Source organism: Oncorhynchus masou, chromosome 23 (genome assembly GCF_036934945.1).
Source record: "Oncorhynchus masou masou isolate Uvic2021 chromosome 23, UVic_Omas_1.1, whole genome shotgun sequence".
NCBI classification, from domain to species: domain Eukaryota; kingdom Metazoa; phylum Chordata; class Actinopteri; order Salmoniformes; family Salmonidae; genus Oncorhynchus; species Oncorhynchus masou.
This window is the reverse complement of record NC_088234.1, coordinates 10,450,099-10,467,347: the sequence shown is the minus strand read 5'-3', so window position 1 is coordinate 10,467,347 and position 17,249 is coordinate 10,450,099. Positions and strand designations below refer to the sequence as shown.

The following is a 17,249-nucleotide window of genomic DNA, read 5'->3' as shown; positions in this document are numbered from 1 at the left end:
TTGGTCCTGCCGTACATACCTACACGTACGCTATGGTCACAAGACGCAGGCCTCCTTACTGTCCCTAGAATTTCTAAGCAAACAGCTGGAGGCAGGGCATTCTTCTATAGAGCTCAATTTTTTAAATGGAATGGTCTAACTATCCATGTGAGAGACGGAGACTCTGTTTCTCCCTTTAAGTCTTTATTGAAGACTCATCTCTTCAGTAGTTCCTATGGTTGCGTGTTGTCTGGCCCAGGAGTGTAAAGGTGAACGGAAAGGCACTTGAGCGACGAACCGCCCTTGCTGTCTCTGCCTGGCCGGTTCCCCTCTCTCCACTGGGATTCTCTGCCTCTAACCCGGGGGCTGAGTCACTGGTCACTGGTGCTCTTCCATGCTATCCCTAGGAGGGGTGTGTCACTTGAGTGGGTTGAGTCACTGACATGATCTTCCTGTCCGGTTTGGCGCCCCCCTCGTGTTCGTGCCATGGGGGAGATCTTCGTGGGCTATACTCGGCCTTGTCTCAGGGTAGAAAATTGGTAGTTTGAAGATATCCCTCTAGTGGTGTGGGGGCTGTCGGAGGGGTTACATCCTGTCTGGTTGACCCTGTTCGGGGGTATCGTCAGATGGGGCCACAGTGTCTCCCGACCCCTCCTGTCTCAGCTTCCAGTATTTATGCTGCAGTAGTTTAGGGTCAGTCTGTTATATCTGGAGTATTTCTCCTGACGTATCCGGTGTCCTGTGTGAATTTAAGTATGCTCTCTCTAATTCTCTCTCTCTCTGGGGATCTGAGCCTTAGGACCATGCCTCAGGACTACCTGGCCTGACGACTCCTTGCTGTCCCCATCCACCTGGTCGTGCTGCTGCTCCAGTTTCAACGGTGCTGCATGCGGGTATAGAACCCTGACCTGTTCTGCCTGCGGGTATAGAACCGTGACCTTTTCGCTGGACGTTCTACCTTGTCCTGGACCTGCTGTTTTCAACTCTCTCTCTCTACTGCACCTGCTGTCTCTAACTCTGAATGATCGGCTATGAAAAGTGACATTTACTCCTGAGGTTCTGACCTGTTGCACCCGCTACAACCACTGTGATTATTAGTATTTGAACCTGCTGGTCATCTATGAACGTTTGAACATATTGGCCATGTTCTGTTACAATCGCCACCCGGCACAGCCAGAAGAGGATTGTCCAATGCTCAGAGCTTGGTTCCTCTCTAGGTTTCTTCCTTGGTTCCTGCCTTTTTAGTGAGTTTTTCCTAGCCTCCATTCTTCTATGTCTGCATTGCATGCTGTTTGGGGTTTTAGGCTGGGTTTCTGTACAGGACATTGTGACATCAGCTGATGTAAAAAGGGCTTTATGAATTCATTTGATTTGTCAGCAGAGTATAGGGATGAGAGGAGAGGAGAGAGGAGAGGAGGGGAGGAGAGGAGGAGAGGAGGAGAGAGGAGAGGAGAGGAGAGGAGAGGAGGAGAGGAGGGGAGGGGAGAGGAGAGGAGAGGAGAGGAGAGGAGAGGAGAGGAGGAGAGAGGAGGAGAGGAGAGGAGAGGAGAGGAGAGGAGAGGAGAGGAGAGGAGAGGAGAGGAGAGGAGAGGAGAGGAGAGGAGAGGAGAGGAGAGGAGGAGAGGTCCTCAGTAAGGTATGTGGAGAGAGGAGGAGAGAGGATGGGAGGTCCTCAGCAGGGTATATGGAGGAGGAGAGAGAGGAGGAGAGAGGGGAGGTCCTCAGCAGAGTATAGGAAAGAGAGGGGTATGATTGTAAATGAAAGTGTGGAACCCCTGGTTAGATTCTAGAAGGCAGTATAATGTCTAACCCCCAGTATTAGTCTGAACCACGGTTCAAGAGGATTTCCTAGAGGCCACAGTGGCAGCTTTAGTCTGAACCAAGGTTCAAGAGGATTTCCTAGAGGCCACAGTGGCAGCTTTAGTCTGAACCACGGTTCAAGAGGATTTCCTAGAGGCCACAGTGGCAGCTTTAGTCTGAACCAAGGTTAAAGAGGATTTCCTAGAGGCCACAGTGGCAGCTTTAGTCTGAACCAAGGTTCAAGAGGATTTCCTAGAGGCCACAGTGGCAGCTTTAGTCTGAACCATGGTTCAAGAGGATTTCCTAGAGGCCACAGTGGCAGCTTTAGTCTGAACCAAGGTTAAAGAGGATTTCCTAGAGGCCACAGCTGTGTTGAAACTTCAAAAGTGTGTGTTTAGATGTGTTACATATCTCCTTACCTCAGATGGTTGAGGGGCAACTATCATCACAACCTAAATACCCTGTCTCGGCCTCCCTTCTCCTCCTTCTCCCCCCTCCCCCTCTCCACTCTCTCCTCCTCCTCACCCCTCCCCACTCTTTCCAATCTCTCCTCCTCCTCTCCACTCTCCCCCACTCTCTCCTCCTTTCCACCCCCCACTCTCCTCCTCTCCACTCTCTCCTCTCCCCCACTCTCTCCTCCTCTCCACTCACCCCTCTCTCCTACCCTACAATCCACTCTCCCCTCCTCCCCCTCTCTCCTCCCCCCACTCTCTCATCCTCCTCCCCCAATCTCTCCTCCTCTCCACTCTCTCCTCCTCCTCCCCCAATCTCTCATCCTCTCCACTCTCTCCTCCTCTTCCCCTCCACTCTCTCCTTCTCCTCCTCTCTCCTTTTACTCTCCTCTCCTCCCTCTCTCTCTCCTCCTCCACTCCACTCCTCCCCCTCCTCCCCCATCTTCCCCCCTATCTCCAGTATGTGTTCCACCACAGCTCCTGTCCACCACAGCCCTAGTCCCAGTGTGTTTTCAGGTGACCACCACAGCCCTAGTCCCATTGTGTGTTACAGTGACCACTACAGCCCTAGTCACAGTGTGTTCCGGTGACCACCACAGCCCTAGTCCCAGTGTGTGTTATGGTGACCACCACAGCCCTAGTCCCAGTGTGTGTTATCGTGACCACCACAGCCCTAGTCCCAGTGTGTTCAGGTGACCACCACAGCCCTAGTCCCAGTGTGTTCAGGTGACCACCACAGCACTAGTCCCAGTGTGTTCAGGTGACCACCACAGCCCTAGTCCCATTGTGTGTTCAGGTGACTATCACAGCCCTAGTCCCAGTGTGTGTTATCGTGACCACCACAGCCCTGGTCCCAGTGTGTGTTATGGTGACCACCACAGCCCTAGTCCCAGTGTGTTCAGGTGACCATCACAGCCCTAGTCCCAGTGTGTGTTATGGTGACCACCACAGCCCTCGTCCCAGTGTGTGTTATGGTGACCACCACAGCCCGAGTCCCAGTGTGTGTTATGGTGACCACCACAGCCCTTAGTCCCAGTGTGTGTTCAGGTGACCACCACAGCCCTAGTCCCAGTGTGTGTTCAGGTGACCACCACAGCCCTAGTCCCAGTGTGTGTTCAGGTGACCACCACAGCCCTAGTCCCAGTGTGTGTTCAGGTGACCACCACAGCCCTAGTCCCAGTGTGTGTTCAGGTGTCCAACACAGCCCTAGTCCCATTGTGTGTTCAGGTGACCATCACAGCCCTAGTCCCAGTGTGTTCAGGTGACCACCAAAGCCCTAGTCCCAGTGTGTTATGGTGACCACCACAGCCGTAGTCCTAGTGTGTCCGGATGACCACCACTGCCCTAGTCCCAGTGTGTTATGGTGACCACCAAAGCCCTAGTCCCAGTGTGTGTTATCGTGACCACCACAGCCCTAGTCCCAGTGTGTGTCATGGTGACCACCACAGCCCTAGTCCCAGTGTGTTTTCCAGTGACCACCACAGCCCTAGTCCCAGTGTGTTCAGGTGACCACCACAGCCCTAGTCCCAGTGTGTGTTATGGTGACCACCACAGCCCTAGTCCCAGTGTGTTCAGGTGACCACCACAGCCCTAGTCCCAGTGTGTGTTCAGGTGACCACCACAGCCCTAGTCCCAGTGTGTTATGGTGACCACCACAGCCCTAGTCCCAGTGTGTGTTCAGGTGACCACCACAGCCCTAGTCCCGTGTGTTCAGGTGACCATCACAGCCCTGGTCCCAGTGTGTTCAGGTGACAACCACAGCCCTAGTCCCAGTGTGTTCAGGTGACCACCACAGCCCTAGTCCCGTGTGTTCAGGTGACCATCACAGCCCTAGTCCCAGTGTGTGTTCAGGTGACCACCACAGCCCTAGTCCCAGTGTGTTCCGGTGACCACCACAGCCCTAGTCCCAGTGTGTTCCGGTGACCACCACAGCCCTAGACCCAGTGTGTTCAGGTGACCACCACAGCCCTAGACCCAGTGTGTTCCGGTGACCACCACAGCCCTAGACCCAGTGTGTTCAGGTGACCACCACAGCCCTAGACCCAGTGTGTTCAGGTGACCATCACAGCCCTAGTCCCAGTGTGTGTTATCGTGACCACCACAGCCCTAGTCCCAGTGTGTGTTATGGTGACCACCACAGCCCTAGTCCCAGTGTGTTCAGGTGACCACCTCAGCCCTGGTCCCAGTGTGTGTTCAGGTGACCACCACAGCCCTAGTCCCAGTGTGTGTTCAGGTGACCACCACAGCCCTAGTCCCAGTGCGTGTTATGGTGACCACCACAGCCCTAGTCCCAGTGTGTTCAGGTGACCACCACAGCCCTAGTCCCAGTGTGTGTTATGGTGACCACCACAGCCCTAGTCCCAGTGTGTGTCATGGTGACCACCACAGCCCTAGTCCCAGTGTGTTCAGGTGATCACCACTGCCCTAGTCCCAGTGTGTTCAGGTGACCACCACAGCCCTAGTCCCAGTGTGTTCAGGTGACCACCACAGCCCTAGTCCCAGTGTGTTCAGGTGACCACCACAGCCCTAGTCCCAGTGTGTTACGGTGACCACCACAGCCCTAGTCCCAGTGTGTTCCGGTGACCACCACAGCCCTAGTCCCAGTGTGGTCAGGTGACCACCACAGCCCTAGACCCAGTGTGTTCAGGTGACCATCACAGCCCTAGTCCCAGTGTGTGTTATCGTGACCACCACAGCCCTAGTCCCAGTGTGTGTTATGGTGACCACCTCAGCCCTGGTCCCAGTGTGTGTTCAGGTGACCACCACAGCCCTAGTCCCAGTGTGTGTTCAGGTGACCATCACAGCCCTAGTCCCAGTGTGTTATGGTGACCACCACAGCCCTAGTCCCAGTGTGTTCAGGTGACCACCACAGCCCTAGTCCCAGTGTGTTCAGGTGACCACCACAGCCCTAGTCCCAGTGTGTGTTCAGGCCACCACCACAGCCCTAGTCCCAGTGTGTGTTCAGGTGACCACCACAGCCCTAGTCCCAGTGTGTTCAGGTGACCATCACAGCCCTAGTCCCAGTGTGTTCAGGTGACCACCACAGCCCTAGTCCCAGTGTGTTCAGGTGACCACCACAGCCCTAGTCCCAGTGTGTTACGGTGACCACCACAGCCCTAGTCCCAGTGTGTTCCGGTGACCACCACAGCCCTAGTCCCAGTGTGTTCAGGTGACCATCACAGCCCTAGTCCCAGTGTGTGTTATCGTGACCACCACAGCCCTAGTCCCAGTGTGTGTTATGGTGACCACCTCAGCCCTGGTCCCAGTGTGTGTTCAGGTGACCACCACAGCCCTAGTCCCAGTGTGTGTTCAGGTGACCATCACAGCCCTAGTCCCAGTGTGTTATGGTGACCACCACAGCCCTAGTCCCAGTGTGTTCAGGTGTCCACCACAGCCCTAGTCCCAGTGTGTGTTCAGGCCACCACCACAGCCCTAGTCCCAGTGTGTGTTCAGGTGACCACCACAGCCCTAGTCCCAGTGTGTTCAGGTGACCACCACAGCCCTAGTCCCAGTGTGTGTTATGGTGACCACCACAGCCCTGGTCCCAGTGTGTGTTATGGTGACCACCACAGCCCTAGTCCCAGTGTGTGTTATGGTGACCACCACAGCCCTAGTCCCAGTGTGTGTTACGGTGACCACCACAGCCCTAGTCCCAGTGTGTGTTATGGTGACCACCACAGCCCTAGTCCCAGTGTGTTATGGTGACCACCACAGCCCTAGTCCCAGTGTGTTCAGGTGACCATCACAGCCCTAGTCCCAGTGTGTGTTATCGTGACCACCACAGCCCTAGTCCCAGTGTGTGTTCAGGTGACCACCACAGCCCTAGTCCCAGTGTGTGTTCAGGTGACCACCACAGCCCTAGTCCCAGTGTGTGTTCAGGTGACCATCACAGCCCTAGTCCCAGTGTGTTATGGTGACCACCACAGCCGTAGTCGCAGTGTGTTATGGTGACCACCACAGCCCTAGTCCCAGTGTGTGTTATCGTGACCACCACAGCCCTAGTCCCAGTGTGTTTTCCGGTGACCACCACAGCCCTAGACCCAGTGTGTTTTCCGGTGACCACCACAGCCCTAGTCCCAGTGTGTTCAGGTGACCATCACAGCCCTAGTCTCAGTGTGTTCAGGTGACCACCACAGCCCTAGTCCCAGTGTGTTCAGGTGACCACCACAGCCCTAGTCCCAGTGTGTGTTCAGGTGACCACCACAGCCCTAGTCCCAGTGTGTTCAGGTGACCACCACAGCCCTAGTCCCAGTGTGTGTTCAGGTGACCACCACAGCCCTAGTCCCAGTGTGTGTTCAGGTGACCACCACAGCCCTAGTCCCAGTGTGTTCAGGTGACCACCACAGCCCTAGTCCCAGTGTGTTCAGGTGACCACCACAGCCCTAGTCCCAGTGTGTTCAGGTGACCACCACAGCCCTAGACCAATCATTGCCATTTTTCATTTGCTTTGTGGTCCCCCATAAATTACACCACCCACTGCATACCAGTTAATCAGCAAAGTGAGCCTAAGGTCCATCCAGGGGCTCCATCAACTAAACCACCCACCCACAATGACACTAAGGTCCATCCAGGGGCTCCATCAACTACACCACCCACCCACAGTGAGCCTAAGGTCCATCCAGGGGCTCCATCAACTACACCACCCACCCACAGTGAGCCTAAGGTCCATCCAGGGGCTCCATCAACTACACCACCCACCCACAGTGTGCCTAAGGTCCATTCAGGGGCTCCATCAACTACACCACCCACCCACAGTGAGCCTAAGGTCCATCCAGGGGCTCCATCAACTACACCACCCACCCACAGTGAGCCTAAGGTCCATCCAGGGGCTCCATCAGGAAGGGTGAAGTCCACCGCAGGACAACATCCTGTTTGTTACTGAGCCTGGTTGTAAGAGTGTGTGAGTGTGAGAGTGTGTGAGTGTGAGAGTGTGTGAGTGTGTACATGTGTGAGTGTGTACGTGTGTGAGTGTGAGAGTGTGCGAGTGTGTACTTGTGTGAGTGTGTATGTGTGAGAGTGTGTGAGTGTGTACGTGTGAGAGTGTGTGAGTGTGTACATGTGTGAGTGTGTACTTGTGTGAGTGTGTATGTGTGAGAGTGTACTTGTGTGAGTGTGTATGTGTGAGAGTGTGTGAGTGTGTACTTGTGTGAGTGTGTAAGTGTGTGAGTGTGAGAGTGTGAATGTGGAGGGTCATGTATCATGTAATCCCTGTTTAATGGGACAGCTAATAGAAGCCATGAGGAGCCAGCAGCAGTAATCACACACACACACACACACACACACACACACACACACACACACACACACACACACACACACACACACACACACACACACACACACACACACACACACACACACACACACACACTCCTGGGTCTGATTAGCGGTAGAGAATGTTTGTCCTCCTCGGGGAAATGCGTTAAAGAAGTGGAGAGTGGATGTGTTGGGTTCGATCTCCGTCCCAAATCGCACCCTAATAAGTGCATTACTTTTGACCTGGCTCCATAGGACTCAGGTAAAAAAAAGTAGTGCACTATTATAAGGAGAAGGGTACAGTTTGGGGCACTTATAGAGAGAGGAAGAAGGAAAGGGGGTATGAAATGTGTTGAGGGAGGAGAGGACGAGGCCTTAGGAATGGTAGGAATGTCCATTGTTTGGTCCGAAGGAGAGAGGAAAGGGGTTTTGTTTGTCCTGGTCCTTGGCACAGCACGGGAGGTCTAACCAAACTCCTCTGTGTTTGTGGGTCCAAATGGCACACTACTACCTTTTGACCAGGGCCCATAGGGTGCACTATAATGGGGATAGAGAGACATTTGGGACATGGCCCTAATGTCCAAATAGCTCTACAGTTTAGCCTACACAGGACAAGGAGCTAACAACGGTTATTGTTTCTTTTACATTACAGCCACTTCAGCCAACGCTACCAATGGAAGGAGATCAGCTCAGCACCATATTTGGTTTGATGTCACTTGAAGGTGATTTGGCGGGATTCAAAAATACATTGCACAATTGGCCCCATCACTTGCATCGATTGACTAGTTAGATCAAGTTTGTAGTGGCTGTTTAAAGATCCATAGATGACAGTTTCCCCCTGGCCCATAGACTACTGGCAGGGTGAGGAACCATCACCATCAAGTTGTAAAATCCTGAACATCCCCTTTAAGGTCTACAGCCCTTTAAGTAATCAATAATAGTAGAACAATGCTATTCCAAAAACAACACAATTCCTCTCTTTCTCATGGCTCTCCTCCTCTTCCTCTCGTTTCTTTCTCATGGCTCTCCTCCTCTTCCTCATTTCTTTCTCATGGCTCTCCTCCTCTTCCTCTCGTTTCTTTCTCACGGCTCTCCTCCTCTTCCTCTCGTTTCTTTCTCATGGCTCTCCTCCTCTTCCTCATTTATTTCTCATGGCTCTCCTCTTCCTCGTTTCTTTCTCATGTCTCTCCTCCTCTTCCCCTCGTTTCTTTCTCATGGCTCTCCTCCTCTTCCTCTCGTTTCTTTCTCATGGCTCTCCTCCTCTTCCTCATTTCTTTCTCATGGCTCTCCTCCTCTTCCTCTCGTTTCTTTCTCATGGCTCTCCTCCTCATCCTCTCTTCAGTCTAAAGTCTAAAGTATTTTACTGTTTCATTTGGCCATGGTAGGGGAGTGTTGGTACACACACACATAAACACGACAAGGGTTAGGAGCGAGGGTTAGGGTTAGGAGCGAGGGTTAGGGTTAGGAGCGAGGGTTAGGGTTAGGAGCGAGGGTCAGGGTTAGGAGCGAGGGTCAGGGTTAGGAGCGAGGGTCAGGGTTAGGAGCGAGGGTTAGGGTTAGGAGCGAGGTTCAGGGTTAGGAGCGAGGGTTAGGGTTAGGAGCGAGGGTTAGGGTTAGGAGCGAGGGTCAGAGTTAGGAGCGAGGGTTAGGGTTAGGAGCGAGGGTTAGGGTTAGGAGCGAGGGTTAGGGTTAGGAGCGAGGGTTAGGGTTAGGAGCGAGGGTTAGGGTTAGGAGCGAGGGTTAGGGTTAGGAGCGAGGGTTAGGGTTAGGAGCGAGGGTCAGGGTTAGGAGCGAGGGTTAGTGTTAGGAGCGAGGGTTAGGGTTCGGAGTGAGGGTTAGGGTTAGGAGCGAGGGTTAGGGTTAGGAGTGAGGGTTAGGGTTAGGAGTGAGGGTTAGGGTTAGGAGCGAGGGTTAGGGTTAGGAGCGAGGGTTAGGGTTAGGAGCGAGGGTCAGGGTTAGGAGCGAGGGTTAGGGTTAGGAGCGAGGGTTAGGGTTAGAAGTGAGGGTCAGGGTTAGGAGCAAGGGTTAGGGTTAGGAGCGAGGGTTAGGGTTAGGAGCGAGGGTTATGGTTAGGAGCGAGGGTTAGGGTTAGGAGCGAGGGTTAGGGTTAGGAGCGAGGGTTATGGTTAGGAGCAAGGGTTAGGGTTAGGAGCGAGGGTTAGGGTTAGGAGCTAGGGTTAGGAGCGAGGGTTAGGAGCGAGGGTTAAGGTTAGGATCGAGGGTCAGGGTTAGGAGCGAGTGTTAGGGTTAGGAGCTAGGGTTAGTTTTAGGGTTAGGAGCGAGGGTTAGGGTTAGGAGCTAGGGTTAGTTTTAGGGTTAGGAGCGAGGGTTAGGGTTAGGATCGAGGGTTAGGGTTAGGAGGGAGGGTTAGGATTAGGATCGAGGGTTAGGGTTAGGATCGAGGGTTAGGAGCAAGGGTTAGGAGCGAGGGTTAGGGTTAGGAGCGAGGGTTAGGGTTAGGAGTGAGGGTTAGGGTTAGGAGCGAGGGTTAGGGTTAGGGTTAGGATAGAGGGTTAGGGTTAGGAGCAAGGGTTAGGAGCGAGGGTTAGGGTTAGGATCGAGGGTTAGGGTTAGGAGTGAGGGTTAGGGTTAGGGTTAGGAGCGAGGGTTAGGGTTAGGAGCGAGGGTTAGGGTTAGGAGCGAGGGTTAGGGTTAGGAGCGAGGGTTAGGGTTAGGGTTAGGAGCGAGGGTTAGGGTTAGGAGTGAGGGTTAGGGTTAGGAGCGAGGGTTAGGGTTAGGAGCGAGGGTTAGGGTTAGGGTTAGGAGCGAGGGTTAGGGTTAGGAGCGAGGGTTAGGGTTAGGAGCAAGGGTTAGGAGCGAGGGTTAGGGTTAGGAGCGAGGGTTAGGGTTAGGAGTGAGGGTTAGGGTTAGGGTTAGGAGCGAGGGTTAGGGTTAGGAGCAAGGGTTAGGGTTAGGATCGAGGGTTAGGGTTAGGAGCAAGGGTTAGGAGCGAGGGTTAGGGTTAGGAGCGAGGGTTAGAGTTAGGAGTGAGGGTTAGGGTTAGGAGCGAGGGTTAGGAGCGAGGGTTAGGAGCGAGGGTTAGGGTTAGGAGCGAGGGTTAGGGTTAGGATCGAGGGTTAGGGTTAGGAGCAAGGGTTAGGAGCGAGGGTTAGGGTTAGGGTTAGGGTTAGGGTTAGGTATTTAAGTATTTTGCTGTTTCATTTGGCCATGGTAGGGGAGTGTTGGTGACTTTTTAGACAGTCCCTGCAGCTGTAAATACACTGTCTCATGGTAGAGAGAGTGTGTGTGTGTTTAGTTATACTCCAGGTCCATACAAGAACACTAATCAAACACAAATGTGACCAACTGGGGACATTCTGTTGCTCCCCACAAGATCAAATACTATTTCTAGTGGGTTTAGGGTTAGAAATAGGAGTGAGGGTTAGGTTTAGGGTTAGGTTTAAGGTTAGGTTTAAGGTTAGGTTTAGGGGCTAGGGTTAGGAGCGTGGGTTAGGTTTAGGGTTAGGTTTAAGGGCTAGGGTTAGGTTTATGGTTAGGTTTAAGGTTAGGTTTAGGGGCTAGGGTTAGGAGCATGGGTTAGGTTTAGGGTTAGGTTTAAGGTTAGGTTTAAGATTAGGTTTAGGGGCTAGGGTTAGTGTTAGAAGTGAGGGTTAGGTTTAGGGTTAGGTTTAAGGGCTTGGGTTAGGTTTAAGGGCTAAGGTTAGGTTTATGGTTAAGGTTAGGAGCTGGGGTTAGTTTTAGGGTTAGGAGCTTGGGTTAGGGTTAGGAGCTAGGGTTAGGGTTAGGAGCTAGGGTTCATTTTCGGGTTAGGAGCTAGGGTTAGGAGCGAGGGTTAGTTTTAGGGTTAGGAGTGAGGGTTAGTTTTAGGGTTAGGAGCTAGGGTTAGGGTTAGGAGCGAGGGTTAGTTTAAGGGTTAGGAACGAGGGTTAGTTTTAGGGTTAGGAACGAGGGTTAGTTTTAAGGTTAGGAGCTAGGGTTAGTTTTAGGGTTAGGAGCTTGGGTTAGGGAAAACTTGTATTTTAATACTGGTGGTCATGAGATTTGGCTATTGGTGAAAGAGACCTTTGCCACTGTAAAAGAACGACTGTGTGTGTGTGTGTGTGTGTGTGTGTGTGTGTGTGTGTGTGTGTGTGTGTGTGTGGTCAGTTTTTCAAAGTGGGCAGCAAGGGAGCGACCAAGGGACATTCTTTCACCATCACATCACTTCCTGTAACTCCCAACTTTTCCCTTCCTGACTTCCTGTCTGTTACTTAGACCTACTGTGGAAGGACACAAACACACACACAATCTATAATGTCTGAAAATATCCTCTCCTGCACACTATGAGAAAATATGACCAGACAGGCCACATCACTGCCCTTGGGCAGGCATAGCGAGCCAATCCCTGGAATTGTCTAATTGCAATGAATGTATGGTTGTTAGGTACAGGATTTCAAAACTAGTACAAAAAACCATGTTCTCTCTCTCTCTCTCTCTCACACACCACATCATGTATTACAGCTGGTCGGTACAAAGGCTTTGTCAAAACAGGAAGGAGACTACTTCTGCATTCCAAATGGTATCCTTTTCCCTCAGTGGTGAACTATAATTGACAAAAATATAGAACGCAACACGCAACAATTTCAAATATTTAACTGAGTTACAGTCCATAGAAGGAAATCAGTCAATTGAAATGAATTCCTTATGGCCGTGATCAATGGGTGTCACCTGACTGGACAGGTCCACCTGACTGGACAGAACCAGCCAATCAAAATGATTACAGACAGAAATATTTACCTCAGACAATCCCATGGGTGAAAGACCAGGATGTGTAGGTCCAGGGTTGGCGTGGTTACACGTGGTCTGCGATGACAAATTCTCTAACACGACGTTGAAGGTCGCGAAATGGTCTTGACATTATCAGGCAACAGAGTGCCAACTGCACGCTCCCTCAAATCTGTGGCATTGTGTTGTGTGACAAAACTGTACATTTTAGAGTGGCCTTTTATTGTCCCCCAGCACAAGGTACACCTGTGTAATGATCATGCTGTTTAATCAGCTTCTTGATATGACACACCTGTCAGGTGGATGGATCATCTTGGCAAATGAGAAATGTTCACTATCCGGGATGTACACACGTTTGTGCACAACATTAGAGAGAAATACATTAGAGAGAAATATTAGAGAGAAATACTAGAGAGAAATATTAGAGAGAAATACGAGAAACACACACACACACACGCACATACACACACACACACACACACACACACACACACACACACACGCACACACACACAAGCGTTGCTTGCTCTTTGGGGTTTTGCTTGCTCTTTGGGGTTTTAGGCTGGGTTTCTATATCAGCACTTTGTGACATCAGTTGATGTAAAAAGGGCTTTAAAAAATACATTTGATTGACTGATTGGCTGTATATTTCTGAACACAGTAATGTTCCATTCGGGATAAATGGTTTCCCTCACAAACCCAGTCTCAATCCACACACATCCTGCCGCGGCTGGCTCCCTCAGTGAGAGACGAGGGGGTGTAAAAAAGTCATGGTCACTTAGTGAAGTTCAGAACAGCTGTTTGGCGTGAATAGAGAGACAGACCGTAGGATTGGGACTCACTGGAAGAGATCACGTGTTACTACCAAAAGATTATACATACAGTACACTACTGATTACTCCCTGGGTGAAGTCATTATATATAGTACTGATTACTCCCTGGGTAATGTCATTATATATAGTACTGATTACTCCCTGGGTAAAGTCATTATATATAGTACTGATTATTCCCTGGGTGAAGTCATTATATATAGTACTGATTATAGTACTGATTACTCCCTGGGAAAAGTCATTATATATAGTACTGATTACTCCCTGGGTAAAGTCATTATATATAGTACTGATTACTCCCTGGGTAAAGTCATTATATATAGTACTGATTATAGTACTGATTACTCCCTGGGTGAAGTCATTATATATAGTACTGATTACTCCCTGGGTGAAGTCATTATATATAGTACTGATTACTCCCTGGGTAAAGTCATTATATATAGTACTGATTATAGTACTGATTACTCCCTGGGTGAAGTCATTATATATAGTACTGATTACTCCCTGGGTGAAGTCATTATATATAGTACTGATTATAGTACTGAATACTCTCTTGGTAAAGTCATTATATATAGTACTGATTATAGTACTGATTACTCCCTGGGTGAAGTCATTATATATAGTACTGATTACTCTCTTGGTAAAGTCATTATATATAGTACTGATTATAGTACTGATTACTCCCTGGGTAAAGTAATTATATATACTAATGATTATAGTACTGATTACTCCCTGGGAAAAGTCATTATATATACTACTGATTACTCCCTGAGTAATGTCATTATATATAGTACTGATTACTCCCTGGGTAAAGTCATTATATATAGTACTGATTACTCCCTGGGTAAAGTCATTATATATAGTACTGATTATAGTACTGAATACTCTCTTGGTAAAGTCATGATATATAGTACTGATTACTCCCTGGGTGAAGTCATTATATATAGTACTGAATACTCCCTGGGTGAAGTCATTATATATAGTACTGATTACTCCCTGGGTAAAGTCATGATATATAGTACTGATTATAGTACTGATTACTCCCTGGGTAAAGTCATTATATATAGTACTGATTACTCCCTGGGAAAAGTCATTATATATAGTACTGATTACTCCCTGGGTGAAGTCATTATATATAGTACTGAATACTCTCTTGGTAAAATCATGATATAATGTCCATTTAGTGTAAGAGCTGTTTGAAAAGACCTCCTGAAATGTCATCCTGTTTTGGTGGGATGGAGTTTTGGACTTCTATGGTGACATCACCAAGCAGTAAATGAGTTAATAGACCAATAAGAAAGAGAGTTCCAAACCTCCCAACTCAGACCACTCCCAGACAATCCAAGCAAAATTATTGTTTAAGAAATTGCCCTTTGCTAAGAAGCTATTTTTGGTTTAATTTTTTTAACCGTTTCAAATTGGAAACAATCACTGTAGATTTAATATTGAGATGAACACTGCTATATTTGCCCTTTAACACATTGGTGCATACTTATAGCAAGGCCTTTCCATGTCCTTCATATCTACAGGAGTGACAATATAGTGGGGTTTGTGACAACGCTGCCTGAGGAAGACTCTAGTAGTTGAGATGCGTCACAGTTATGTGCCCTGATGTACTAGGCTGACTGCTCCCATATCTATTCATTGGTAAGTATATCATGCCACTAAAGTCAGTTCATTTGTCATCTTTCTTTGGAACAAGCTATAAAATGTATTTGGTCCAGTCCTCACCCTGACCACACGGAGGCAGTGTGACATGGACAGGAGTCAATGTGAGAACCAGGCCAGAGGAAAGTCCCTCTTTACCATCCAGACCCTGGGCGAGTCTGTGATAGACTGGCTTCTGGGTGGAAACACTGCCATTAGTTCTGCTGAGACAGGCAAACTGCCAGGGTGGGGCACTAAAGTGTGTGTGTGTGTGTGTGTGTGTGTGTGTGTGTGTGTGTGTGTGTGTGTGTGTGTGTGTGTGTGTGTGTGTGTGTGTGTGTGTGTGTGTGTGTGTAATCCTGGGAACAACACCAGACTTTATCTTAGCTGTGTGTTTTGGTCGATCTGAGGTCTGCTTACATCAGATTAAAACGATAGGTCACCCTTGACCCCCCTCTGACACACACAGGATGAAAGAGGGCAGACTTATGTCCTCCTCACAGATTCACAGCTTCCTGTCAAACCCTAAAAGGTCAAAGGGCACTTTGTCTGGGTGTATCTCAATTTCCTTCAACCGTACTAGTGTGAAAGTTGTGGAAGTGAATAACCCTATCCTGTGACGTCAAATGAATGTAATGTGAAGAAAGAAGAGAAACCGCCCACAAGCACAAGACACTGACGCGGTTTTCTGACACAAAGTCAGATTCCACAGCCACAAAGTCAGATTCCACAGCCACAAAGTCAGATTCCACAGCCACAAAGTCAGATTCCACAGCCACAAAGTCACATGGGCTTTTTAGGCTTAATTTAATTTAAGGTTTTTATTTGTATTTTATTTAAACTTTTTCTATGCAAGTCTGTTAAGAACAAACTTTTATTTATAATGACAACCTACCCAGGCCAAACCCTAACCCCGAGTTTAGGATTGGGCATAAAGTTAACAGTGTGGTTAAGGTAAGGGAAAAGGTTAGGACAAGGCTAAAAATCACATTTAAGATGATCAATTGCAGAAATAGCTGGGGTTTATGACCGTGGCAATTAGTGACGAACCACTTAGTTTGTCAGCTCCTACCTGCGTACGGTGATCTTCAGTGTCCTATAGGATCCCTTGATGAGAATGAGGGCCTCTTGTCGTGAACCATACAGGGCTGATCCATTAATATTCACCAGTTCATCTCCCACCCTCAGCTTGTTACACTGTTCTGCCTTTCCATCATCTTCTATCTGGAGAAAGAGAGAGAGAGAGATACAGAGAGAGAGAGAGAGAGAGAGAGAGAGGAGAGAGACATACAGAGATGGAGACAGACAAACAGACAGACAGACAGACAGACAGACAGACAGACAGACAGACAGACAGAGAGGAGAGATAGACATACAGAGATAGAGAGAGACAGACAGACAGACAGACAGACAGACAGACAGACAGACAGACAGACAGACAGACAGAGAGGAGAGAGATACATACAGAGACAAGAGAGAGACATACAGAGAGAGAGGAGAGAGACAGAGAGAGGGAGACATACATACAGAGAGAGGGAGACATACATACAGAGACAGAGAGACAGGAGAGAGACATACAGAGAGAGAAAAGAGGAGAGAGAGAGACATACAGAGAGAGAGGAGAGAGAGACATACAGAGAGAGAGAGAGACATAAATATATATATATAGAGAGAGAGAGACATACAGAGAGAGAGAGGTGAGAGAGAGACATACAGAGAGAAAGGAGAGAGAGAGACATACAGCGAGAGAGAGACAGGAGAGAGACATACAGAGAGAGAGAGACAGAGAGAGGGAGACAGAGAGACAGGAAAGAGACATACAGAGAGAGAAAGAGGAGAGAGAGAGAGAGACATACAGAGAGAGAGAGAGGTGAGCGAGACATACAGAGAGAGAGAGGTGAGAGAGGGGTGAGAGAGAGGTGAGAGAGAGACATTCAGGGGAGAGAGAGAGAGAGAGAGACATACAGAGAGGGAGGTGAGAGAGAGAGAGAGAGAGACATACAGAGAGAGAGAGAGACATACAGAGAGAGAGAGGTGAGAGACATACAGAGAGAGAGAGGTGAGAGACATACGGAGAGAGAGAGAGAGAGAGAGGTGAGAGAGGGGTGAAAAACATGTATTTTACACACAGCTGCTTTAGATCCAAGTCAAGCAGAGTCACCACAAGTACACTGAATACATTGTTTTGTCAGATTCTTGGTTGCTTCCAGCAATAACATGTCCTATACTCTTCCATCCCAAGTCAAGCCTTCAATTCTGTTATGCTGCATCTGCAAAGACACCCTAATATGTCCAGTGCATTACCTCTGACCAGGGCCCACTGAGGTCCCATTCAGACAGGCCCAGTCCTTCACTCCAACCAAGTCACTGTCCCCTTGGAAACACAAAACCCCACAACAAAACCCCACAACATGGAACAAACAGCCCAGTAAGAAACATTCTGGGTCCGTCCCAAATGGCACCCTATTCCCTACATAGTGCACTACTTTAGACCAGAGCTCTATGGGACCCTATCCCCTACATAGTGCACTACTTTAGACCAGAGCTCTATGGGACCCTA

The 17,249-nt window shown here is 49.4% G+C and overlaps 1 protein-coding gene across 1 annotated transcript in view; it reads right to left on the bottom strand.

Moving 5' to 3' along the window:
- LOC135510292 (protein Shroom4-like) overlaps nt 1-17,249 on the bottom strand; it is a 104,073-nt gene that overhangs the window by 40,879 nt on the left and 45,945 nt on the right. The window contains 1 exon segment of the mRNA XM_064931104.1: nt 15,762-15,913. Coding sequence (XP_064787176.1) covers nt 15,762-15,913 — 152 coding nt within the window.